Source organism: Lepidochelys olivacea (assembly GCF_965140295.1).
Source record: "Lepidochelys olivacea isolate rLepOli2 genome assembly, chromosome: 7".
Lineage (NCBI taxonomy): Eukaryota > Metazoa > Chordata > Testudines > Cheloniidae > Lepidochelys > Lepidochelys olivacea.
In genome coordinates this window covers 894896-918853 of record NC_140417.1, presented here as the reverse complement: position 1 = coordinate 918853, position 23958 = coordinate 894896, and the positions used below count along the sequence as shown (strand labels likewise).

General features: G+C 67.0%; 2 protein-coding genes across 10 annotated transcripts; one reads left to right on the top strand and one right to left on the bottom strand.

Annotated features, from left to right (window-relative positions):
• The first annotated feature begins 816 nt into the window (after positions 1 to 816).
• Positions 817 to 8476, top strand: RPUSD3 (RNA pseudouridine synthase D3). Of its 3 annotated transcripts, XM_084633315.1 has the most exons (9): positions 817 to 918; positions 3169 to 3314; positions 3600 to 3644; positions 3850 to 3946; positions 4337 to 4444; positions 4714 to 4798; positions 4973 to 5099; positions 5313 to 5452; positions 6335 to 8476. In XM_084633315.1, the coding sequence occupies exons 1-9, from the start codon at positions 851 to 853 to the stop codon at positions 6515 to 6517; spliced, it is 999 nt and encodes a 332-aa protein (XP_084489441.1). In that variant the 5' UTR covers positions 817 to 850; the 3' UTR covers positions 6518 to 8476. The 3 variants fall into 3 exon arrangements, with proteins under 3 accessions (XP_084489441.1, XP_084489442.1, XP_084489443.1); XM_084633316.1 differs by lacking the exon at positions 3600 to 3644; XM_084633317.1 differs by lacking the exon at positions 4337 to 4444.
• LOC311523395 (tubulin tyrosine ligase 3-like) lies at positions 8454 to 23279 on the bottom strand. Of its 7 annotated transcripts, XM_084633313.1 has the most exons (15): positions 23197 to 23279; positions 21375 to 21460; positions 20489 to 20590; positions 19814 to 19923; positions 17995 to 18160; positions 17284 to 17345; positions 16558 to 16686; positions 16255 to 16369; positions 15779 to 15913; positions 13702 to 13894; positions 13474 to 13622; positions 12861 to 13104; positions 12343 to 12778; positions 10879 to 11404; positions 8454 to 9865 (listed from the first exon to the last, which is right to left on the bottom strand). In XM_084633313.1, the coding sequence occupies exons 2-15, from the start codon at positions 21436 to 21438 to the stop codon at positions 9810 to 9812; spliced, it is 2487 nt and encodes an 828-aa protein (XP_084489439.1). In that variant the 5' UTR covers positions 21439 to 21460; positions 23197 to 23279; the 3' UTR covers positions 8454 to 9809. The 7 variants fall into 7 exon arrangements, with proteins under 7 accessions (XP_084489439.1, XP_084489434.1, XP_084489435.1 ...); XM_084633308.1 differs by lacking the exon at positions 8454 to 9865 and having other exon boundaries at positions 10246 to 11404; XM_084633309.1 differs by lacking the exons at positions 8454 to 9865; positions 23197 to 23279 and adding an exon at positions 21690 to 21885 and having other exon boundaries at positions 10246 to 11404.
• Positions 23280 to 23958: the final 679 nt, after the last annotated feature.

Genomic DNA, 23958 nt, shown 5'->3' with positions numbered 1-23958 from the left:
GCCCCGGGTTGCTCGCTCTTGCCCCGCCCCCGGGCTGCTCGCTATTGCCCCGGCCCGCCCGCGGGCTGCTCGCTGTTGCCCTGCACCACCCACGGGCTGCTCACTGTTGCCCCGGGCTCCTCGCTATTGCCCCGCCCCACCCCACCCCGCCCACAGCTTGCTCGCTCTTGCCCCGGGCTGCTCACTATTGCCCCGCCCCGCCCACGGGCTGCTCGCTGTTGCCCCAGGCTACTCGCTATTGCCCCGCCCTGCCTGCGGCCTGCTCGCTATTGCCCCGGACTGCTCGCTATTGCCCCGGACTGCTCGCTATTGCCCCGCTCCGCCCATGGGCTGCTCGCTGTTGTACTGGACTGCTCGCTATTGCCCCACCCCGCCCGCAGCCTGCTCGCTATTGCCCCGCCCCGCCCCCGGACTGCTCGCTATTGCCCCGGGCTGCTCGCTGTTGCCCCGCCCCGCCCGCGGGCTGCTCGCTCTTGCCCCAGGCTGCTCGCTGTTGCCCTGCCCCGCCCGCGGGCTGCTCGCTGTTGCCCCGGCCCGGCCGCGCTGGGGTGCAGCTCGGCGGCTCCCGGACGGTCCCGGTCCCCTCTGGGTCGATGGAAGTGGGGGGCTGCCCGGGGCGGGGGGGGGGCGGGGCTGCCCGGGGGCGGGGCGGGGGGGGGGCGGGCGAGCCCGGGGGCGGGGCGGGGCGGGGGGGGGCTGCCTGGGGGCGGGGCTGCCCGAGGGGGCGGGCGAGCCCGGGGGCGGGGCGGGGCGGGGCGGGGGGGGGCTGCCCGGGGGCGGGGCGGGGGGGGCCGATCTGTGCGGGCATTTCCGTCTCTCCAGCCCCCGCCCGGCACCGCGCACGCGCTAAATGGCGGCGCCCCGATTCCTTCTCTGCCCGGGGGGGGGCCCCCGCGCGGCCTGCAGCGCCCGGGCCTGGTGAGGGGGCGGGGGAGGATGTGGGGAGGGGGCTGTGCGGGGAGTGGGGGGGCCGGGGGAAGGGAAGGGGGCTGTGAGGGGAGCAGTGGGGGTTGTGTGGGGGAGCGGGGGCTGTGAGGGGAGCGTGGGGGGTTGTGTGTGGGGCTGTTCAGGGGGGCTGGGGGGAAGGGAAGGGGGCTGTGAGGGGAGCGGGGGAGTTGTGGGGGGGAAGGGGCTGTGAGGGGAGCGGGGGGCTCTGCGGAGGGGAGGGGGCTGTAAGGGGAGCGGGGTTTGTGTGGGGGCTGTAAGGGGAGCTGGTGGGGCTTTGTGGAGGGGAGGGGGGCTGTGGGGTGCTGTGGGGGGAGGGGGCTGTGAGCGGGGGGATCTGCGGAGGGAAGCAGGGGGTTGTGGGGGGGCTGTGTGGAGGGGAGGGGGGCTGTGGGGGGCTGTAAGGGGAGCGTGGGGGGTTGTGTGTGTGGGGCTGTTCAGGGGGGTTGGGGGGAAGGGAAAGGGGCTGTGAGGGGAGCAGGGGGGGTTGTGTGTGGGGGGAAGGGGCTGTGAGGGGAGCGGGGGGCTCTGCGGGGAGCGGGGGCTGTGAGGGGAGCGTGGGGGGGTTGTGTGTGGGGCTGTTCAGGGGGGCTGGGGGGAAGGGAAGGGGGCTGTGAGGGGAGCGGGGGGGTTGTGGGGGGGGAAGGGGCTGTGAGGGGAGCGGGGGGCTCTGCGGGGAGCGGGGGCTGTGAGGGGAGCGTGGGGGGGTTGTGTGTGGGGCTGTTCAGGGGGGCTGGGGGGAAGGGAAGGGGGCTGTGAGGGGAGCAGGGGGGGTTGTGTGGGGGGAAGGGGCTGTGAGGGGAGCGGGGGGCTCTGCGGAGGGGAGGGGGGCTGTGAGGGGAGCGGGGTTTGTGTGGGGGCTGTAAGGGGAGCTGGTGGGGCTTTGTGGAGGGGAGGGGGGCTGTGGGGTGCTGTGGGGGGAGGGGGCTGTGAGCGGGGGGATCTGCGGAGGGAAGCAGGGGGTTGTGGGGCTGTGTGGAGGGGAGGGGGGCTGTAAGGGGAGCGTGGGGGGGTTGTGTGTGTGGGGCTGTTCAGGGGGGTTGGGGGGAAGGAAAGGGGCTGTGAGGGGAGCAGTGGGGGTTGTGTGAGGGGGGAAGGGGCTGTGAGGGGAGCAGTGGGGGTTGTGTGAGGGGGGAAGGGGCTGTGAGGGGAGCAGTGGGGGTTGTGTGAGGGGGGAAGGGGCTGTGAGGGGAGCAGTGAGGGTTGTGTGTGGGGGGAAGGGGCTGTGAGGGGAGCGGGGGGCTCTGCGGGGAGCGGGGGCTGTAAGGGGAGCGGGGGGGGTTGTGTGTGTGGGGCTGTTCAGGGGGGCTGGGGGGAAGGGAAGGGGGCTGTGAGGGGAGCAGTGGGGGTTGTGTGTGGGGGAAGGGGCTGTGAGGGGAGCAGTGAGGGTTGTGTGTTGGGGGGAAGGGGCTCTGCGGGGAGCGGGGGGCTCTGCGGGGAGCGGGGGCTGTGAGGGGAGCGTGGGGGGGTTGTGTGTGGGGCTGTTCAGGGGAGCAGGGGGGCTGGGGGGAAGGGAAGGGGGCTGTGAGGGGAGCAGTGGGGGTTGTGTGGGGGGGAAGGGGCTGTGAGGGGAGCAGTGAGGGTTGTGTGTGGGGGGGAAGGGGCTGTGAGGGGAGCGGGGGGCTCTGCGGGGAGCGGGGGCTGTGAGGGGAGCGTGGGGGGGTTGTGTGTGGGGCTGTTCAGGGGGGCTGGGGGGAAGGGAAGGGGGCTGTGAGGGGAGCAGTGGGGGTTGTGTGGGGGGGAAGGGGCTGTGAGGGGAGCGGGGGGCTCTGCGGAGGGGAGGGGGGCTGTGAGGGGAGCAGTGGGGGTTGTGTGTGGGGGGAAGGGGCTGTGAGGGGAGCGGGGGCTGTGAGGGGAGCGTGGGGGGTTGTGTGTGGGGCTGTTCAGGGGGGCTGGGGGGAAGGGAAGGGGGCTGTGAGGGGAGCAGGGGGGGTTGTGTGGGGGGGAAGGGGCTGTGAGGGGAGCGGGGGGCTCTGCGGAGGGGAGGGGGCTGTGAGGGGAACGGGGTTTGTGTGGGGGCTGTAAGGGGAGCTGGTGGGGCTTTGTGGAGGGGAGGGGGGCTGTGGGGTGCTGTGAGGGGAGCAGGGGGGTTGTGTGTGGGGCTGTTCAGGGGAGCGGGGGGCCGGGGGGAAGGGAAGGGGGGGTTCCCGTCTCCACCCCAGCAGGCCGGGCTCACTGGTTCTGCTGCTTGGTCCCAGCTCCCCTGGCTCTTCCTCCCGCCAGGTACCAGCAGCCCCTGAGGCCGGGGGGCCCTGGGAGGCAGGCGGCCGGTGGCCCGGGCAGAGGCAGCATCGTGGGGCAAGCCGGGGGGCCGTGGAGCCGGCAGGAGGCGCTGGGGCTGCTGGAGGCAGCGGTTGTGTACCGGGAAGGTACTGGGGTGGCACTAGGGGTCGGTGCTGGGCGTGGGGGGGTGTGGTGTGGAGGGGGGGGCGGCGCTGGGCGTGGGGGGGCGGTGGCGGCCGGGGAGATGGGGCAGCAGAGCAACCCTGCTGAGGCCTGGGCGGGAGGGCGCTGGCTGGCTGCGCAGCAGGGTGTGGCCACGGGCAGGGGGTGTGGCCGTGGGTCTGGGCTGGCTTTCGTCCCAGAAGAGGGGGTCTGGGACGCTGGGGAGGGCTGGTCGGCCTTCCCTGACCTCACCTGTTCCTTTGTTTCAGGGCCACTGGTGGCCATCAGCAAGCCCCCAGGCCTGGCTGTGACCGGTGAGTGCTTGCGGTCCACGTCTCCCACGTGCGCCGGGCACTGCAAGGCCGCCCAGAGGAAGGGGCTCGTCCCTCCACTCCCGGCCTGCGGGGGAGCAGGGGGTACAGGGGGTGTTCCCCTGGCCACCCACAGGAGTGACACTTGGGGCGGGGGGTCAGGCCGGCTCTCCAGGCTCATGGCTCCTTCCCTGTACTCCCCTCCCAGGCAGTCCAGGGCAGCTGAGTGTGATTTCGCTGCTCCCAGATCTGAGCCAGAGGCTGAGCCTTCCCCATGAGCTCCACGTGGTCAAAGCAGCCGGGAAGTAAGTGACTGGGGAAAGGCCAGGGATTGGCTGCCCACGGAGAGGAGGAATGGGTGGTTGGTTGCTGGGATGGGGCAGGAGAGGGAGGGAAGGAAGCTGGCTGGTTTGCGGGGGAATCGGAGGGCAGGGGCCTGGTTGGCATGGGTAGGGGAGGGAAGGGAAGGGTGCTGGGCAGGGAAGGACTCTGGCGGGGGTAGGGCAGGGGAGGGTGCTGGGGGGTGGGGAGGGTGCAAAGAGGCAGGCAGGAGAGGGAGGGGTTGGCCCTGGGGGGCGGGGAGAGGAGGGCGTGGCACTGGGGAGCAGGGGGCTGCCTCTCCGTACCTCAGCGCTGTGTTCCCATCTCCGGCACTGGCTCCGTGCCATGGGACTGAATCTGACGCCGTCCTCCAGGGACAGCTCTGGCCTCGTGCTTCTCTCCGGCTGCCCTGGCACCACGCGGCAGCTCCATGCATTCTTCACGCAGCTCCGGAGAGCAGGGCGCCCCCCCGCCACTTACCGGTGAGTGAGACCCCACCCCTCCCACTTACCGGGGAGCGGACTCCATCCTGCAGAGTGCTCCTGCCCCGGCTGGCGAGTGGAGCATCCCTCTCCTGCATCCCGCAGCAGGGCGCGTGGCCGTGCGCCGGAGACTGCTCTGTCCTGCAGCCCCAGGGCGCTGACTCGTCTCGCTCGTCTCCCGTTCTCTGCCCCGCTCCCACCCCAGCCCATTGTGAGCCCCGGAGCCCAGAGAGTACGGCCACCCTGTAACCCCCTCTCCTTCCCCCCAGTGCTGTCACAGCTGGGGTCCCAGCTGCCGTGGAGGGGGAAATCCACACAGGATTGAAGCTGGAGCAGGTTGGGGACCTGCAGCTGGTAAGGAAAGGGTGAACTGGGCTGTGTGTTCCGGGGGGCTGCGGAGCTCTGTGGGGCAGGCTGTGTCCTGGGGGCAAAGGGCTGCGGGGCCCCAGGGTGGGGATGGCTGCAGGGCCTGGCCCGTCCCTCCGGCTCCAGCCTTCCCTTGAGCGTGTGGCTCTGCTCTGGTTGCAGGTGGTGCCGGTGGCTGGCCCGTCCCGCCGCAGCGTGGAGAGGAAGGAGGTGAAGCAAACCCTGACCCACTATAGGGTGCTGGGCACGGCTCCGGGCTGCAGCCTGGTGCAGCTCCAGCCCATGACAGGTGGGGAATGGGCCCCGTGAGGGAGCCCCGTCTTCAGCTCTTCCTGACAACCCTGCCCAGCAGCGCCCCAGATTGGGGGGTGAGGGGCTGAACTGGGAGGTCTCCTGCCATCCTTGTCAGGGAGGGGCTCTGGGCAGGAGGGGCTGAGGGTGCGTTTGCTGCCCGTGGGTGGGGGCGCGGTACCCATATTAACCCCCACTCTCCTCGCCACAGCCTTTCCCAGCCAGCTCCTGGTGCACCTGACGCTGCTGCTGTGTCCTGCGCTGGGCGACCACGTGTACTCTGCCCGTGTGGGCAGAGTCCTGGGGGAGCCCTTCCTGCTGCCTGCGGGGAGCGCTCTGCCCCACACACAGGTACCAGGCTCTGCCCCACCCCGCCCCGGGCACCCCTTTGCTGGTTGCACAACACGGTCCCACGGCTTGGGCTGGAGCTGTGGCTTGGTCTCAGGGGAGGCCCGTCATTGCTGAGCTCTGCATGCAAAGCCCCCCGGTCAGCCCAGCGTGCAGAGCACTTTGCCTGGCCTGCCATGAAGGGGGCCAGGGCTGGGATAGCAGTGGGCTGTGGGTCAGGAGTGAGGGGTACCTTGGAGTGAGTGAACAAAGGACTTGCCGGACTGGCTGAGACCTGGGGGTCACCTGGCCCAGCGTCCAGACCAGATGCTGCGAAGGAAGGGGTACGACCTGCCTCACACTAGGCCTCCTCCTGGTTTCTGGGAGCTGGTTGAATATCCCTTCTTTGCTGCCTATCGTCCAGTCCTTCTTGGTGTCCTCAGGGCCATCCTGTGTCAGTGACTTCCACAGAAGACTTATGCATTGTGTGACAGTGTTTCCATTTGTCAGTTTAGAACTTCATTGAGAGTCCCTGTGTTAGTAGCTGGGCGTGTCCAATCAACCTGTCTTCCTTCTCCAGACCCCTCTTCCTCACCTCAGTCCGCACTAGCAATGCCAGTCTTCAGTCACTCTTCAGAGGAGGGTTTTCAGCCTCCGGTCCTGCAGCCTCTGCCCTGTGTCGTGTGGGATGGGCTGAGGATCCCACTCGGGCGGCCGCTGATTGTACAAAGCAATGTCCTCTCCCCACTTCTGTGGGCTGCTAGCTGGCAGAGCTGGGGCCTGGCCCTGCTCACTTCCTTTGAGTGCCACGTTCAGTCGCTGTTGGGGATCCCTGCCGTGCCGGGGGGGACAACGACTCGGGGGCTCAGGAGCGAAGAGCCCTCATTTCTCTCTCTCTCTCGGCAGGTCCTGGGCGAGCAGCTGCTCCGCAGGCTGCGCCTCACTCAGGAGCTGCTGCATCGCCTGCCACTGCATCTCCACCTGTACCAGCTGCTCCTCCCGACAGCTAGTCTCACCGCGCCGCCCCCACCCTTCTTCCTCCAGACGCTCCGTCTGCTGGGACTCCCTGGGAGCCAGAGTGTGCCGTGACGGGGCGCGCCCTGGCCCAAATGGCCACTGAACAAGAGGCGGGCCCAGCTCTGGGGGGGAGAGGGCGTTTCCCAACCGGGAAAGGAGCAGAACTCACCCTGGGGATGCTGCTAGGCTCAGGTCTCCTCTGCATCCCCGCCGGTGGGACTCCCCGCAGGGATGGTCTCTTGGAAGGCCGAATAGCCGTGAACATGCACCTTTCCCCCTCTTCCTGGAAGGCTCCGTGCAGGACGCTGCTCCGGACTCCTCCCTCTCGGTGGGGGGGTGCAGCAGGACAGCCCCCCGGTGCCCCAGCTAATCTGTGCGCTGGGCTCTGTGCCACCAACAGGCTGGTTCTCGGGTTTAGCCACTCTGATCTTTATATGACCAAACAGTGGCGGTCCCGCAGCTGGCAGGGGTGTGGGGGGCACTGATCCTTCTGCCTCTTGGGACCTTTCCTGCTTTTCTCCTGGTTACCATATCCCAGACTTGCCAAACGGTGGGTTGGGGTCTTGTCTCGTAGCTCCCTCTGGCTCTGTCAGCCACACCTGTGCAGGGGCCTTTGGCCTCCCTGGCCCACCCCTCGTCCCACTCTGTCTCCTTGCTGAGCTGCCTGTGTCATGGGTGTTCAGGGTCGGGTGCTCCCCAGCGGCTGGGATTGGCAGCCCCTCCTTGGAGGAAGGACCCTCACGGCTGGCCCCCATCTGCAACTCACACCAAACCAGTGTGTCCCCAGCCACGCCCCTGCGGTTCCCTGCTGCTAGGGGGGCTGGGCTTACTAGTCAGCTGGCTGAGCAGAGCGGTGCCTCTGGGGCGCTCCCTGCAGCGAGCCTGGGGCTGGCCCAGCTGGGTGTGGGCACAGCATAGCCCATCTCCCGCTGGCGCTCCACGCAGCGACAGCGCCTCACCCCACGCTCTGCGGAGGGGTGTCTTTGAGCAGCTTTAACGCCCTGCGTGTGCCGGCAACAGCGCCTGGGTGGGCAGGGCGACAGCCCGGAGGGAAGGCTCTCTGAGGTGCAGGCCCCCATCAGCCCCAGACCAGCAGGTTTCACAGGGGGAGATGGCAGCAGTGAGCATGTCCCAGAAGCCCTTGCACTGGCTGCCACTAGAAATAAGCTGTTGCAAGGAGCTGCCAGCCTGCGAAGGAGTCGTGAGCAGTCGCAGTTAATTTCCCTCTGCTTATGTGTGAGGCTGTCCTGTGGGGCAGGGGTGGGGGGGTGCAGCAGTAACCCCTCCCAGGCCCACTTCAGCTCAACCTGCAGGGGAGCAGGGCCCAGCTTCCAGGTGAACCCTGACGGGCTGCTGGAGGCCATGGCCCTGCAGGCCTCTTCCTGGCCAGAGAGCAGAAGCCACTTGGAGAGGCAGCTTCTCTGGCCCTGCCTGTGAGCATGGCCTTCAGGGGCTTCTCCCAAGAGGGCAGACCCCCTTGTGCCATGTTCATGGCCACAGTGTCCTGCTGCTGGAGGCATTAGAGCAACAGGGCCAGTGCATTAGAACTAGGGTATTTTCTGTGTTTTAAACGTGTACATGCCTAGACTGCATCCAAACCACGGCAAATCCTCCCAGGCAAGGGCAAATGCAGCTGTCTGGGGGCTCTGGTTTTCTGGTGTATGCACTCCCAGTGTACCTCCTGGGGAGATTTGGGGGAATCCATGTACAAAACATGATCATTGGACAGCTCTGTGTAGGTGGAGTTTGCCCTTGGCTGTCAGGGTGCCCCTTCCAGCCCAGGGAGAAGGGGGGCAGTGGTACTCCCAGGGATGGCTCTGCTAGAACAACAGGTACGCTAAGGAGGGTATTTGCGCTGGGAACAGTCTGCAAGGAGTGGCTTGGAGCAGTTGAATATCCTCAGAAGCAGCTGAGGAGCCAGGTGTTGGAGGTGGGGTTTATAAACACTGAGGGGCTCGCAGGCAGGGCTGCCTGTTCTGGTTACATGTATTCATCACATGACAGAATCTTTAATTAAAGCTTCATCTTTAATTCTTGGAGATTCCAGGCCCATGCTGGAGGGTTGGGAACCCTGCTTCCAGAGTAGGGCCAAAGGGACATGGGGGTAGCATAGGGCCATTTCTGCCTGTAGGCCCAGCCGGTGGAGAGTGGCACTCCCATGATTCACAGTAGGCATGAGCTGCAGGGGGCGATCTTGGCCATTCAGAAGGGTGAGGAACTGAGGCAGGGGGCTCTGTGCAGGGTTTTATTTTGTTTGGCTGTAACTAAGAGTGACCGGTTTAGAACCCTTGTCTGGCTGCTTTCACGAGGAGTGCCCCTGAAGAGGTCAGCTGTATCCCAGAGTGCCCACTGGGCAGTCTGGGGGCTCAGCCCTGGTCTGGGGGCCTCGGGTAGCTGGGCTGCGGGGTAACAGGCAGAGTCTGTGCCAGTGAAGTCAGGGTGCTGCACCCCACTGAGACAAAGGGAAGCTGAATGCACAGGGTCTGGCAGGATGGCCCCCCAGAGCAGCCTTGGGTGTGCTCAGGTTGTGTGAGACGGTCCCCTGCTCTGTGTCCCCCACCCTGCTGCGGTGCTGTGAAACCATCCAATCCAGCACTGGGGCGGAGAGCCCAGCCCACAGCTGGTCCCAATGCAGTGAAAACAAGGGTTTGCCCATTGGGATGGGGGGCAGGCCCTGCCTTCCTTAGGGGGCAGCTTGTGGTGAAGGGATCGGGGGCAGGTCCTGGCCTGTCTGCACTGTCGTCCGCCGCCCCCCCCAACAGTGCCAAGGCTGGCTGCTTGCAGGGGCACTGGAGCAGTGTGTATGGGGGGCTGAGCCATGGAGCCAAACTGCAAACCCTGGATATGATGGAAACCACGTCAAACCCCTGCACTCCTAGTTCCAGACCCTCTGGCCACTTGTGGCCTGTGGTCTCAGGGCATGACCAGGAGCTGATCCTACCCTCATCCTGCTTCTCAGTCTCAGCCCTGGGCGCTGCAGCCAAAGCACCAGCTGCTGTGACCATTCTCTGCCCTGCTCTGCCGCCTACCCCAGCTGGGGCCTTTCCCCCTCTCTGCTTTCTGGGTGGGGTCCCTGGTCCCTTGCGGGCTCCTCTGCCTTTGCCCGCAGTGCCAGGTGTCCTCAGATGTGTGCCCAGCCCCCTACAGGTTGGCTTCACTGGCAGAGTCCAGCAGAATGGGGCAACCCACTGCATCCCTTGCTGCTGTGGGGCCCCAGCTGAGGCCAGTCCATCAGGAGGGTGGCTGCAGGCACGGGCAGGCAAGCAGGGCCGAGGGCCATGCCCCAAGCACTCAGGGGCTCACTGCTGGAGGTGGCTGCCTTGCTGCCAGGGTGGGGCCAGCTGCTGAGCAGGTGCAAACCAGCCTATGGGTTTCCAGCCGGGCAGCAGAGGCCTGGGAGCCTGCCTGTCTCTGCGGGGCCTGGGAAGGAAAGAGAAATAGGCAGGGGCAAGGCCCAATCTGGGGAGCACTGGCTGGGTCTGGTCTGTCCCTCCCCAGGGCATGGCCCCATTCAGCTGGGCCACAGGCCTCGCTCACTACCCTATGCCCCCTGAAGCCTGCTGCCTCAGGGCCTCTTCACGGCCTCTGCCAGGGTGGTGGCTAGCTCCATGCCCCCCTTAACCCCCCCCAGGGTGGTGCCCAGCTCCTTTCCCCTCACCACCGCCCAAGGGCAGTAGCCACCTCCCCCCCCCAGTGGTGCCCAGCTCCATGCCATACCCTGGCTCAGAGTGGTGCCCAGCTCTGCCCCCACCCCCCAGCACAGGGCAGCACCCAACCCACTCCCCCCCGCCCCCCCCCCAAGTTCTCATTTCAGCTGCAGAGCTGGGCAGGTGTGGGAAGGAGAGACAGGCCAGAGGAGCCAAGCAGCAACCCTGTGTGCCAAAGGTGAGGGGAACGGGGGGCTGCCCCTTGGGCTGGGGCTCATTTGAGATGTGGGACCTGCTCTGCCTGCAACCAGCCCCAGAGCCCCCTGGCCCTGCCAGCCGCCGCCTGGGTGAAGGCAGCCCCAGGTTGCGTTTTCTGCCCACATCACAAACTCCAGCTCCTTCTCTTGAGCCCTTTATTGGAGGGCACCAGCCCCTGGCATGACTCCCTCGCTGCTGCCAGCAGCCCCAGGGGCAGCTCCCTCCATCACCTGCACATCCTGTCTCTCTTCTGCTTCCTTCTGCCCACGTCCGTGTGCAAGGCCCCGAGCTCAGGGGCAGAGGCTGGGTGCGGGGCCCAGCGCAGCCAGCCCCTGGCACACTGCTGGCCAGGCCCGGCAGGAGGGGCTGGGGGCCTCTCCCGCAGCGCAGCCTGGGCATGTCCCCACTGGTGCTCCGGCACATGGGGCTTCCCTGGAGAGCAAGCAAGGGAGTGAGTGGGGGTGGCAGCGTGCCCACAGGCCAGCTGGAAGGTGCGCAAGTCCCGCACGTGCAGCTGCAGCTCCCTACCTGGCTGCCGGGCCGGTCTCTGCAGCTGCTCCTTGTTCTTGCTGCACTGGAGGTGGAGCCGCCGTGGGGGTGCCCTGGGGCTAGGGACCGCCACCTGGGAGCTGCACTTGAGACAGAGCCTGGGCTGGGGCAGCGGCACCAGCTTGTCCCCCAGTGGGGAAGTGGCCACGCTGTGCATCTCCAGCAGCCTCGTCTTGCCTGGCTGTGCTCGCAGCTTGCTGAGCAGCTTCCGCCGGGGGCCAGCTGCAGCACAGGCCCCGCTGGCTGCCCCCTTCTCCCTGGCTCTGTTCTCCTTGCCGCTGACCGGTGCCGGGGGCCTGGCGACCCTGGCGAGCTGTGGAGCCCTAGGCCCACGAGGGGAGCTCTGGGGGAGTGCTTGGGAGTGCTGCGGGCAGCTGGGCACGCTGGGGCCCGGCCTGGGGCTGGCACTGGGGGAGAGTCTGTGGTTTGGAGGCCGTGGCTTTTTGACAGTGGATCCTTCCACCAAAAGGCTTATTCCTATGTACTGGGGCACATCGACAGCCGCCTGCGGGAGAAGGCAGGAGAGTGCTCAGTGCAGAGCCCCGCAGCCCTGCCAGGTCCAGGAGTGCCCACAGGGGCTGCTGGGGCCTGGGCACAGGCGCCCTGCTGGGCTGGGCTGTTGCTTTTGGATTAGTTCAGGGCCCCTGGGTGGCCGTTAGGTGCTCTCCCACTCTGGGAAGGGACAGGGAAAGTCCCCAGTACCGGGCTGGCATGTGGCCACTGTGCAGGCAGTGACAAGCAGCGCACAGTCCCTGGCACGTTCTGAGAGGCCTCCAGGCAGGGCAAGGTCAGGCAACAGGGCTCACTCCCTGACACGGGTGGGTAGGACTTAAGGCTGGTCCCTGCAGCAGCACAGGACCCTCTAGTGCCCATGGGGCAGCACTGACCCCAAGGACAGAGTGCCCCCTACTGAGCCCCGCACCAGTCCCTGCTGGTGAGGGTGGGGGGGCAGCCCCACAGCCACATTGGGGCCAAGCCTGCCCCTGGCTGGGCCTATGCTTAGTGGGACTGCTGTCCCCGGCCTTGGGGCTGGCCTCTCCCTGGGTGCTCTCTGTGCCCTCTCGCAGCTCAGCTGGTCCATGCAGAGTTGGGCTCCCTGTGGGCGTTGTCTGGGTCCCCTCCCAACTCAGCCGGTCTGTTTGGGGCTGGGCTACCCCTGGGCACAGTCCAGGCCCCCTCACAGCTCAGCTATTCCGTTTGGGCTCCCCCTGGGTGCTCTCCAGGCCCTGTCCCAGTTCAGCTGGTCCATTTGGGGCTGGGCTCTCCCTGGGCACTGTCTGAGCCCCCTCCCAACTCAGCCGGTCTGTTTGGGACTGGGCTCCCCCGGGCGCTCTCCGGGTCCCCTCCCAGATCAGCTGGTCCATGCAGAGTTGGGCTCCCACTGGGTGCTCTCCAGGCCCCGTCCCAGCTCAGCTAGTCCGTGCAGGGCTGCTGGGGACTCACCTGCTTGTAGATGAGCTCGAAGGCCCCCGTGGGGCAGCTGCGGTTGTGCTTACGGTCAATGACCACGCGGAGCGTGTCCTCCTGCACGCTGGCACACAGCTGGCTGGTCACGGCCGTGGAGGCCGCCATGGTGGGGCTGGCATTGATCTCGATCAGCCAGGGCTGGCAATTCTCCCCGAACATGAAGTCTGCCCCGTACAGCTCGAAGCTGCTCTTGCGGAACTCCACCACATCCTGGGAGGTCTGCATGGCATGGATGATGGCTGCCTTCATGCCCGGGATGATCACCTCCTGCCAGGCACCCGCCGCCCCCACCTGCTGCAGATGGGCCTGGAACTGCTGTGATGACCACATGTTGTCAGGAGGAAGCTGGGGATGGCGGCTCAGCGAGTTCTCATAGTGCCTCTGGATGGAGTTATTGCACAGGTGGATGGAGCTGGGACCGAGAGAAAGGGGCTCAGTGCCCGCAGCTGCACATGGCCAGCCCACATTGCCCTCACCTGGGGCCTTGCACTCACGTGTCCAGGTTGTGCAGGGAGAAGGGCTGTGTGCAGAAGCGGAGGTAGCTGTCTCGGTAGAACCAGATGGTGAGCGGGTTCCAGTCCGTCACCAGGAACCACTGCCGCAGGTCGAACTTGGTGCCGTGGATGAGCAGGGGTCTCTCGATGTATTTCTGCACCACCCACTTGCCATCCTTCACGATCATGGGGTCGCAATCCACCAGCTTCAGCATCTCCTCCAGGCGGTCCATGCAGATGATTCCTGGGGGCGAGCCCAGCAACCCCATGACACACAGCATGTGGGGAGTGGGGCTGCCCCAGACTGCACACAGCTAGAGCAGCACACAGGCTGCAGTCAGGGCCAAACAGAGCCCAGAGCCTCCCGCAGTGAGTGAGAAGCCCCCACAGCAAAGCACAGGGCTGCCCCGCTGGCTGTGCAGGCAGAGGGCAGGCTGGGGGATTGGTTTGGGGGAGGTCATACCCATTGCTTTGCCAGTGTCTCAGTGCCAGGCTCCCTTGCAGATGGGATGGGGGTTTCTGGCTTCGGCCAGGCAGGCCCCAGCAGCTCCCCAAATGCAGCAGGGGAAGCGGGACCGTCCCCACTCTCCATGGCGGCAGGACCAGGCCTTACCTCTGCCCCGTGACTTGGCTCCCGGCTTCACAATCCAGATATTGCGGTCCCCCTCCATCTCTAGCTGTGGGAGCACCTCGGCCAGGCGCTGCAGGAAGTGCTCGCACTCTTCGACATAGGAGACCAGCTGATCCAGGAGTGCCCCTTCGCTGCAGTCAGACAGCCCAGCTCAGAGCGGGGCAGGTGAGCTCCGCCTCCCTCCCCCGGGCACCGCCCCGCAGCACTTACTGAACCACCTGGTAGTAGGCGCGCAGGAAGTCCCCCCAGCGTGCCCCTGTCATGCACAGAGGGGACTCGGGCTCCCTGTCGATATCCTGGTGCCTCAGGCTGCTCAGGTGCTCCTCGCAGGCCTGCAGGGCCGTTTCGATGAGCTGTGGTGGCAGGGGGCTGCCCTTCTTCCCGCCAGTCCCTCCTGGGGACTCTGCATGGGGGAGAGCGAGCCAGCTGGCAGGGCTCATGGCATTGCACAGAGGGTGCATCGTGTGGGTAGGTGCTGCTGGCGAGCCCTGGGGCTCTAGGGAGCACAGCAGATTCCGGCTGGGGGTGTCTCCCTCCCGTGGGGTCTGCACCTACCTTCCCCATGCTCCAGCATGCCTAACCCTGCCCTCCTGTCTGTCTGAGCCACAGAGGCTGACAGCACAGCAGGGAGCCACCAGGTTTGGGGAGTGTCCCAAGTCGCCTACAGGGGCTGGGCTGGGCTCTGCCAGCATGGGGGCAGCGAGCTACCCTGGGGCCTGGCCCCCTCAGAACTCCCCCCAGTGCTCTCACAGCCCAGGCCCCCTACACAGCCTACTCCCTCTGCCGGGCCCTCGCAGCCCCACTCTCACGCAGGCGGAGGCCGTGCTCAGAGTCCTGGCAGCTCAGCTCGACCTAACTGTGCAGCTGCCCCAGGGAAGGCCACAGTCGCTGTGACAGATGCTCTCAGAGCGGGGAGGCCTAGGGGGACGTGCGCTGCTTTCAGTGCAGGGTGCCGGTGGGGATGGGGATGGTGGTGGGGGAGGATGTGGGGGGACTGGAGGCAGTAGAGGCGGTGGTGGTGGAAATGGTGGGGGGATGGTGGGGACTGGGGGTGGAGGCGGTGGGGAGATGGGGGGGACCGACGGCAGTGGAGGCGGTGGGGGGATGGGTGGGGGGACGGCAGGGAGCAGCGGCAGTGGAGGTGGTGGGGGGATGGGTGGGAGGACAGCGGGGACTGGTGGCAGTGGAGGCGGTGGGGGGATCGGTGGGGAGATGGCAGGGACTGGCGGCAGTGGAGGTGGTGGGGGGATCGGTGGGGGGATGGCAGGGACTGGCGGCAGTGGAGGCGGTCGTGGTGGAGGCGGTGGGGGGATCGGTGGGGGGACGGCAGGGACTGGTGGCAGTGGAGGCGGTGGGGGGATCGGTGGGGGGACGGCAGGGACTGGCGGCAGTGGAGGCGGTCGTGGTGGAGGCGGTGGGGGGATCGGTGGGGGGACGGCAGGGACCGGCGGCAGTGGAGGTGGTGGGGGGATCGGTGGGGAGATGGCAGGGACCGGCGGCAGTGGGGGGATCGGTGGGGGGACGGCAGGGACTGGCGGCAGTGGAGGTGGTGGGGGGATCGGTGGGGAGATGGCAGGGACCGGCGGCAGTGGAGGCGGTGGGGGGATCGGTGGGGAGATGGCAGGGACCGGCGGCAGTGGAGGCGGTGGGGGGATCGGTGGGGGGACGGCAGGGACTGGCGGCAGTGGAGGCGGTGGGGGGATCGGTGGGGGGACGGCAGGGACCGGCGGCAGTGGAGGTGGTGGGGGGATCGGTGGGGAGATGGCAGGGACCGGCGGCAGTGGAGGCGGTGGGGGGATCGGTGGGGGGACGGCAGGGACTGGCGGCAGTGGAGGCGGTGGGGGGATCGGTGGGGGGACGGCAGGGACTGGCGGCAGTGGAGGCGGTGGGGGGATCGGTGGGGGGACGGCAGGGACCGGCGGCAGTGGAGGCGGTGGGGGGATCGGTGGGGAGACGGCAGGGACCGGCGGCAGTGGAGGCGGTGGGGGGATCGGTGGGGAGACGGCAGGGACCGGCGGCAGTGGAGGCGGTGGGGGGATCGGTGGGGGGACGGCAGGGACTGGCGGCAGTGGAGGCGGTGGGGGGACGGCAGGGACCAGCGGCAGTGGAGGCGGTGGGGGAATGGCGGTGGTGTAGCCCAGAGGAGAGGGAAGGAGCTGGGGCTGCCTCCCCAAAGGCTGGGCAGGGCTGTTGCCCTCTGCCGCAGAGAGTAAAGCAGGCGGGTTTGGCAGCGGGGCCGTGACCTGCTTGTCCCCCCGTGCACTCAGCTCTCCTGTCCAGCACCTACCTGTGGACTCGCCGGCCTTCACGGGTCCCTGTGCGCTGGAAGCCGCCGCCGCCCCAGCCCCCCAGGCAGGTGAGCTCCAGTACCTTTTCACCACCACTTTGAGGATGCTCCGGGCGGCGGTGAGCCAGAAATCCTCTGTAAGAGATGGCGTCACCACCGCTGGTGGCCAGGCCCCAGAGCGAGGCAGGGCCATGGGGAGTGCTAAGATTCGGGGGGGGGGGGCTAAGTTGGGGGCAAAGGAGGCTGGATTTTCAGGGAGATGGCTCAATTTGCAGAATGGGCCCCTTGGGGCAGTGGGGAGCCCCTGACCCCTGGGGTCAGCTGGGAGCCCCCCCATCCCCCGGACAGCCCTCTGCCTCCCCACAGTCAGCTGGGAGGCCCCCACATCACCCTGGACAGCCCTCTGCCTCTCTGGGGTCAGCTGGGAGCTGCCCCTCCGCGGAGCTATATGCCCCCCAGCACAGGGCAGCGCTCACCGATGAAGGCGTGCTTCTCATCCTCGGCACCCAGCCGGTAGCAGCGGGGGAAGAAGGTGTCGGCATCGGCCTGGTCGAACCAAGGCAGGTTCCGCAGGTTCAGACACAGCCCCACCTGGGAGAGAACAGAGCTTGGTCCTCCTGGGCCCTCACACCTGGGGACTGACCCCCGCATGGCCCCCACTGCTCCTCGCCCACCAGGGCCATGTGTGCACCCCCTCCCTGCGCAGGCCCCAGCCCCACACCCTGCCACCGCAGGCGAGGTTGGTGGTGGGACCCCCAGGCTGGCCGCCCTGCACTCACCTTGGTGGTGAAGGAGCCTGCCTTGGCGTAGTGGTTCATCACCTGCTCCTTGCGCAGGAAGCGGCAGTCGATGGCGTCTCGCCGGTTTGTCCAGATGAAATAGGGCATCTGGTTGCGAACCAGCCGCGACTGCCCATGGGAGAGGGGCTGGTGTGAGGGGCCGGGGAAGCCCAGGGGCACCCGGCCGGGTCTGTCCTGCCTAGGCTTTCTCAGCAGGCCAAACACCAGGGCACCCAGAGCCTCCGCGGTGCAGACAGGCCCATGCCCAGCAGCTGTCTGCAAGGGACGGGGCAGCACAGCACACAGCCCAGCCACTGGTCGTGCCAGCCCTCAACTCCTGCAGCCAAGGGTCCAGCAGAGCCCAGGGCTAGCCTCACCAAGCTCCTCAGTCAGACAGCTCCAAGGGGCCGCCCCTGCCCCGCCCCAGCCTGAAAGTCCCCTGCTCTGCCCAAGCCCTTCTAGGGTGACCAGACAGCAATTGTGAAAAATCAGGACAGGGGTGGGGGGTTATAGGAGCTTATATAACAAAAAGACCCAAAAACTGGGACTGTCCCTATAAAATCGGGACATCTGGTCACCTACCCCACCCCCGTGCTCTGCCCCGGCCTGTACGCACGACTCTCAGCAGGCGATTCTGTGTGGAGGGTCCTGTGAGGCTGGCCTTCCCCCTGTGCCAGAGGGTGCAGGCAGATGGGGTGACCTGGGCTCCTCCACCCCCAAACTAACCATGAGGTCGTAGGTGCCATCAGGGTCATCATCCTGTTCCTCCTCTTCCTCGTCCTCCTCGTCTGGGGAAGAAGAGTAAGAGCCAGAGGGAGGCCAGTGCACTGCTGCCCCGGGCTCAGCGCTCGATGGCCCAGGCTGCTGAGTACTCTGATCTTGGGACCCACACGCTCCCGGGGACCTGGCAGGGCTGGGGGGGCACTCTCAGGGACAGGGCTGGGGGAACCTGGCAGGGCTGGTGCACTCCCGGGGACAGGGCTGGGGCAACCTGGCAGGGCTGGGGGAACCTGGCAGGGCTGGCACACTCCCGGGGACAGGGATGGGGGAACCTGACAGGGCTGGGGGAACCTGGCAGGGCTGGTGCACTCCCGGAGACAGGGATGGGGGAACCTGGCAGGGCTGTGACACTCCTTGGGGACCTGCCAGGCCTGGGGCACTCCCGGGACCGGGCCAAACGTATCTCAGAATCTGGAGCCACCCCACAACAAGGCTTCATGGTTCCCCAGCAGTCTCCTTAGGGCCAGGGCCCAGGCTGACCCTCCTCCTGTGCTATGGTCCCCTGAGCTTGCTGCCCCCAGCGAGTCCTAGGCCTGAGCAGGGACCTGCGCTGGAGAGCCCATGGCCAGAGCAGCTGGAGAGCCCTGGCACTGGGAGAGGAAAGATCTGCCCTGGGGGGGGCCCTTTGTCGGGCCCCTCCACATGCCCAGCTCTCACCCTCCTCGGCGCCGTCGCTGTCGTCCCCCTCCCCATCCTCCTCGCCGTCGGGTGCTCGTTCCCGTCGGCATGCCACCTTGGGGGCCTTCTTCTCCACCCAGCCCCGGCCACGCAGCAGGCTCCGGATCACGGGGTACGGGCCATGCAGCATGAAGATCTTCCTTTGCTGGAGGGGAAGGAAACTGAACGCTCCACGCAACGGGATCCAGCCTGAGGCACAGCTGGGCCCTGGACCCCCTTAGCACAGACATGCAGGATAGGCACCCCAGGGGGTCAGACAGAGCTCAGGCAGGCAGGGCCACACAAGGCCTGTGTTGGGGAACGCCTGGGATATGTGAGGCCTCAGGGTGGGAGGGATGTGGAGGGCTGGGGGAATGGGAGGGAGGCCAAGGTCATGTGAAGCCTGTGGGGGTGTGTGACCAAGTGGAGTTTTATTTGTCGTTATGTTGCATGTGAGTCCTACTGTCCTATACCAATCCTGTGTGTACCTCAGTTTCCCTGTGTGCTGCATTAATACTGCAGTGGTGGGAACTAGGTGTGTGATTTTGCTGAGGCTCTCGGGGCAGGTGAGACTGCCCAGCTGTTTGCAGCTGTGTAACCTAAGACATGAGGGGGGGGGGTGCAACCAGGTGACACCTTTTGCCCAGGAAGCAAGACAAGGAAAAGGAGGAGGGGCAAGAGCGGGTGTCTGAGGTCGGGTTGCTGGAAGCTAGGCAGTCGGCATCTGGCCAAGGCATCTGGCCCAGGACTCCCAAGATGGACTTGGCTGAAAGTCACTGATTTCTCTGCTAACGAGCTCTGTTCTACGCTGTTTTCCTGTCATCTAATAAACCTTTTGTTTTACTGGCTGGCGGAGAGTCACGTCTGACTGCGGAGTTGGGGGGCAGGACCCTATGGCTGCCCCAGGAGCCCCACCCAGGCGGACTTGCTGTGGGAAGAGCACGGTGTGGAAGGGGATTTTGAATGCTCCAAGCTCAGACCCAGGAAGGTGGAAGCTGGGGAAGCTTCTTGCCCTGGAGATAGTCTGCTCCGAGAGAGGAGGCTCCCCCAGAGTCCTGCCTGGCTTCATAGGGAGCAGTTCCAGAGCATCGCCCGGGGACTCCATGACAGGGGAGGACATGGGAGCTGGGGGCATGTAAGACTTTGCTGACACAAAGTAAAACTATTTCCCCTTGTTTATTCCCCCCGCCCCCCTCCTCAGACGTTCTTGTTAACTGCTGGAAATGGCCCACCTTGATTAGCACTACAAAGGGTTTTCTCTCCCCCGCCCCCCACTCTCCTGCTGGTAATAGCTCATCTTAAGTGATCACTCTCCTTTTCCACTGAATGCATCCGATGTCTCAGGAAAGCTTATGCTCAAATAAATTGGTTAGTCTCTAAGGTGCCACAAGTACTCCTTTTCTTTTTGCTGGGGGAGAGTATGTCTGGGGGAAGGGCACGTAGGGATGGGGAAGATGGGGGAGTGCATGGGTACCCGGGGAGGTTGCATGGGGTGGGGCAGGGAAGGGGCAGGCAGAGCCTGGCGTGCCCACAGGGCCTTTGGACAGGTGGGGATGTAGAGGAGGGGCAGGTAGGGCTGGAGGGAGGGGAAGCGGGGGAGGGGCAGGCAGGATGGGGGGGAGACAGGGAGGGGCAGGCAGGGCCCAGGGGGAGGCAGTGAGGGGCAGGCAAATGGGGGGGCAGGCTGGGTTGGTGGGGAGGGGCAGGCAGGGCGGGGGGGGAGGCCGGGGAGGGGCAGGCAAGGCCTGTGGGGGAGGGGAGGCAGGCGCTCCTGGGGAGAAGATGGGCTGCAGGTGGGGCACAGCGAACAGCCCCTCACCTTGACGGCTCTCTCCACGTGCAGCCTGGCCTGCTTGAGGCGCTCTGGGTTGAGAGGGTAGCAGCCGCTGCTGCGCCGGGTGCGCCCCTCGCTCGGAGGGGCTGTGAGCCCTGGAATGGGAGAACAGCCCAGGGTCACCTCTGCTAGACACACTCCAAGCTCTGGAGCCCCAGCTGCTGCCCGCATGCCTGCCAGGCCATGCTCGGGGGCCCTCACCCATGGCACTCTGCTCTTTCTGCTGCTTCAGGGGGCCCTGAAGGAAGGGGGGTTGGCTCCTGGCAGTGCCGCTAGCCAGGAGGCTGGGTAACGGTCCCCCCTGTGTTGCCAGCCCTGGGCAGGTCATGTGCTAAGGAACAGTCCCCAGGACAGGCTATAGGGGGCGACGGGCTGAGGTGTGCCCCCCCGCAGTGGGCAGCATGGGGAGAACTGGCTGGGGGGCTCTTGGTCAGGCAGGCCAGGGTGGGGAAAGGGACCGAGCCAGGGACACTCTCCCCTGGTGCCAGGCCCTGCGTGCTTCCACTGGGAGCCCAGGTGCCTTGGGCTGGCCCAGGCCATGCCCTGCATGCCTGGGGTTGCTCTGCTGCAGGGACTAGCCATGGCAGCCAGGTGCGCCAAAGAAAAGGGGCAGGGAGGGCAGAGAGAAGCGTTGGCCTGGACCAGCTGCAGGGCTCCTACCTTCCTGCCGCTGCCTCCTGGGGCCAGGGGTAGCAGGGCCCTTGCGGCGGGCAGGGAGCAGAGCTGCCTTCTCTGTGCCAGCATCCCCCTCGCCGTCAGCACCTGCGTTCAGCCAGGGGAGCAGCACATCAGGGCCAGGCCCTCACCCGCCGAGCCTCTGTGAGCAACCTGCCAGGGTGTATGGAGCCCACAGCAGGCTCCAATGGCTGCCACTGTCTCTGTGGGAGGGGCTGGAGGGGGTGGTCTGGGGGTGTCCTATGCTCCTGCTAAGGCCAGTCTCAGGCCCAAATGGCTTGGGCTGACCCTGCCCCACCGGCCAGCGGCTGATGGGCTCCCAGTGTGGGTAGAGGAGCTGGCAGAGTTCATTCAGTCCCTGGGACTGGCAGTGCTAGTGCCCCGCGGCCTGCAGGAGCAGCTGTCCCACCCACCTTCGTCAGACCTTCCCCTTCCCTGTCCCCCCACCCCCATGACTGTCACCTCCCGTGTGGCTCGCTGAGAGGGATGTCGATGCCCCTACATTTGGCTAGCGCCACCCTCCCAGCTCAGAGCCCCTGACAGACATTACTGAGTTCAGGCCCAGCATTCTCCAGATGGGGAAACTGAGGCACACAGGGGGGTGGGGGCTTTGCCCAAGACCAGACAGCCAGTGGGTGGCAGAGTCAGAACAACCCTGCAGTCCTGAGCCCTACACAGTCATTGCCTCGCAGTCCTTGAGCAGGGCTCTTGGGGGCTGCTGCTCGTCTCCAGCAGCCCCGACTTGGGGCCTTGCTTAGCAGGCGGGAGGGGCCATTCGCCTCCAAGGCTGGCATGCCACCACTGCTTCCCAGAGCTGCACAGAGCCCCCCGACAGCGCCTCCTCCGCTCGGCAACCCCCAGCTCCCCTCACCTGGGAATCCATGGGGCGCGTTGCTCTCTGCGCAGCCTCTTGGACAGCCCGGCTCTGTCAGCATGGCTCAGCTCCCAGCCAGCCACCTGAGACGGAGAAGGAGAAACTGGTGCAGCTGCGCCTCCTTGTGCCCCACCAGCGAGTGCCAGGGCCCCTTGCGACCTGTCGACGCTCCCACAAAGCCGCACGTGGCCCCTGTGCAGCCTGAGACCCAAACACACCCTTCCAGAGGAGCCCCTGGCATCACCCCCAGGGCACCAGCTCCCAGCGCAAGGGCCAAGCACAGTCACGCATGGGGCAAAGCAGCCTCCCCACCTGTGGCCAAGAGAGCGGAGCCAGGGGGGCTCAGCAGCTTGACAGCCCCGGCCACGGCACGACCACAGAGCACACGGGGCCAGAACGAGGGCCTTGTCGCCAGCCCCATGGGGCCAGCTGCGGGACAGTAAGTAAGAGCCTGCACGCTGGCCAAGACAGCTCCGGTGCCCCAGGCAGCCAGCAAGGCCATGGAGACCACCTCCATCTCCCCGACTGTATCACCCCTGCCCTCCTCACCCCCCCAAACCTTGACCCCTACAGGCCCCCCTGGCTCCATATCGCCCCAATTCCCAACCTGACCATGACCCCACAGAGCCCTCCCATATCATCCCCAATCCCCACACTGACCGTGACCCCCCCGCCCTCTATATCGCCCCCAATCCCCCCACCGACCCGACAGACCCCCCCGCCCTCTATAGCGCTCCCCAATCCCCCCACCGACCCCACGGAACCCCCCCACCCTCTATAGCACCCCCCAATCCCCCCACCGACCCGACAGACCCCCCCCGCCCTCTATAGCACCCCAATCCTCCCACCGACCCGACAGACCCCCCCCGCCCTCTATAGCACCCCCAATCCCCCCACCGACCCCACAGACCCCCCCGCCCTCTATAGCACCCCCAATCCCCCCACCAACCCGACAGACCCCCCTGCCCTCTATAGCACCCCAATCCCCCCACCGACCCCATGGACCCCCCCGCCCCCTATAGAGCCCCCAATCCCCCCACCGACCCCATGGAACCCCCCCACCCTCTATAGCACCCCCCAATCCCCCCACCGACCCGACAGACCCCCCCCGCCCTCTATAGCGCTCCCCAATCCCCCCACCGACCGCACGTACCCCCCCCGCCCCCTATAGAACCCCCAATCCCCCCACCGACTCCACGGAACCCCCCACCCTCTATAGCGCTCCCCAATCCCCCCACCGACCCCACGGACCCCCCCGCCCTCTATAGAACCCTCAATCCTCCCACCGACCCGACAGACCCCCCCGCCCTCTATAGCGCTCCCCAATCCCCCCACCGACCCGACAGACCCCCCCCGCCCTGTATAGCACCCCAATCCCCCCACCCACCCCACGGACCCCCCCGCCCTCTATAGCACCCCAATCCCCCCACCAACCCGACAGACCCCCCCCGCCCTCTATAGCACCCCCAATCCCCCCACCGACCCCACGGACCCCCCCGCCCTCTATAGCACCCCAATCCCCCCACCGACCCCACGGACCCCCCCGCCCTCTATAGCACCCCAATCCCCCCACCGACCCCACGGACCCCCCCGCCCTCTATAGCGCCCCCAATCCCCCCACCGACCCCACGGACCCCCCCGCCCTCTATAGCGCTCCCCAATCCCCCCACCGACCCCACGGACCCCCCCGCCCTCTATAGCGCCCCCAATCCCCCCACCGACCCCACGGACCCCCCCGCCCTCTATAGCGCTCCCCAATCCCCCCACCGACCCCACGGACCCCCCCGCCCTCTATAGCGCCCCCAATCCCCCCACCGACCCCACAGGCTCCGGCCGGGCCCTCCCCGCTCGGCTCGAGGGCCCCGCTATGGTGCGGTCTCCATGGCGACGCGAGGGCGGGCCATGGCCCTGTGACGTCAGGCGAACCCGAGCCCTTCGGTGTCGAGCCCGCCCCGCCCCCCGCAGAGTCCCCCCCCAGGCCCCGGCCCCATCTCTGTCCCCCCAGGGTCCCTCCTCTCCCCCCTCCATAGCGCCCCCATCCCCCCACAGACCCCGCCCGCCCTCTATATCGCCCCCAATCCCAGCACCATCCCCTCCCACACCGGCATCAGGATCTCCCCCCCAAGGCCCCTCCTCTCCCCCCTCCATAGCGCCCCCATCCCCCCACAGACCCCGCCCGCCCTCTATATCGCCCCCAATCCCAGCACCATCCCCTCCCACACCGGCATCAGGATCTCCCCCCCAAGGCCCCTCCTCTCCCCCCTCCATAGCGCCCCCATCCCCCCACAGACCCCGCCCGCCCTCTATATCGCCCCCAATCCCAGCACCATCCCCTCCCACACCGGCATCAGGATCTCCCCCCCAAGGCCCCTCCTCTCCCCCCTCCATAGCGCCCCCAATCCCCACACTGACCCCACCACCCTCTATAGCGCCCCCAATCCCAGCACCATCCCCTCCCACACCGGCATCAGGATCTCCCCCCCAAGGCCCCTCCTCTCCCCCCTCCATAGCGCCCCCAATCCCCACACTGACCCCACCACCCTCTATAGCGCCCCCAATCCCAGCACCATCCCCTCCCACA

Excerpts from the sequence above, each read along its gene's own strand:
- LOC311523395 (XM_084633308.1), bottom strand. The coding sequence starts at position 21,438 with ATGCTGACAGAGCCGGGCTGTCCAAGAGGCTGCGCAGAGAGCAACGCG. Across the intron at positions 17,346-17,994 it reads CAGCGACGGCGCCGAGGAGG|ACGAGGAGGACGAGGAAGAG; the intron begins GTGAGAGCTGGG and ends CTTCTTCCCCAG. Across the intron at positions 13,623-13,701 it reads GCCTACTACCAGGTGGTTCA|CGAAGGGGCACTCCTGGATC; the intron begins GTAAGTGCTGCG and ends GTCTGACTGCAG.
- RPUSD3 (XM_084633315.1), top strand. The coding sequence starts at position 851 with ATGGCGGCGCCCCGATTCCTTCTCTGCCCGGGGGGGGGCCCCCGCGCG. Across the intron at positions 3,947-4,336 it reads GTGGTCAAAGCAGCCGGGAA|GGACAGCTCTGGCCTCGTGC; the intron begins GTAAGTGACTGG and ends GCCGTCCTCCAG. Across the intron at positions 4,799-4,972 it reads AGGTTGGGGACCTGCAGCTG|GTGGTGCCGGTGGCTGGCCC; the intron begins GTAAGGAAAGGG and ends CTCTGGTTGCAG.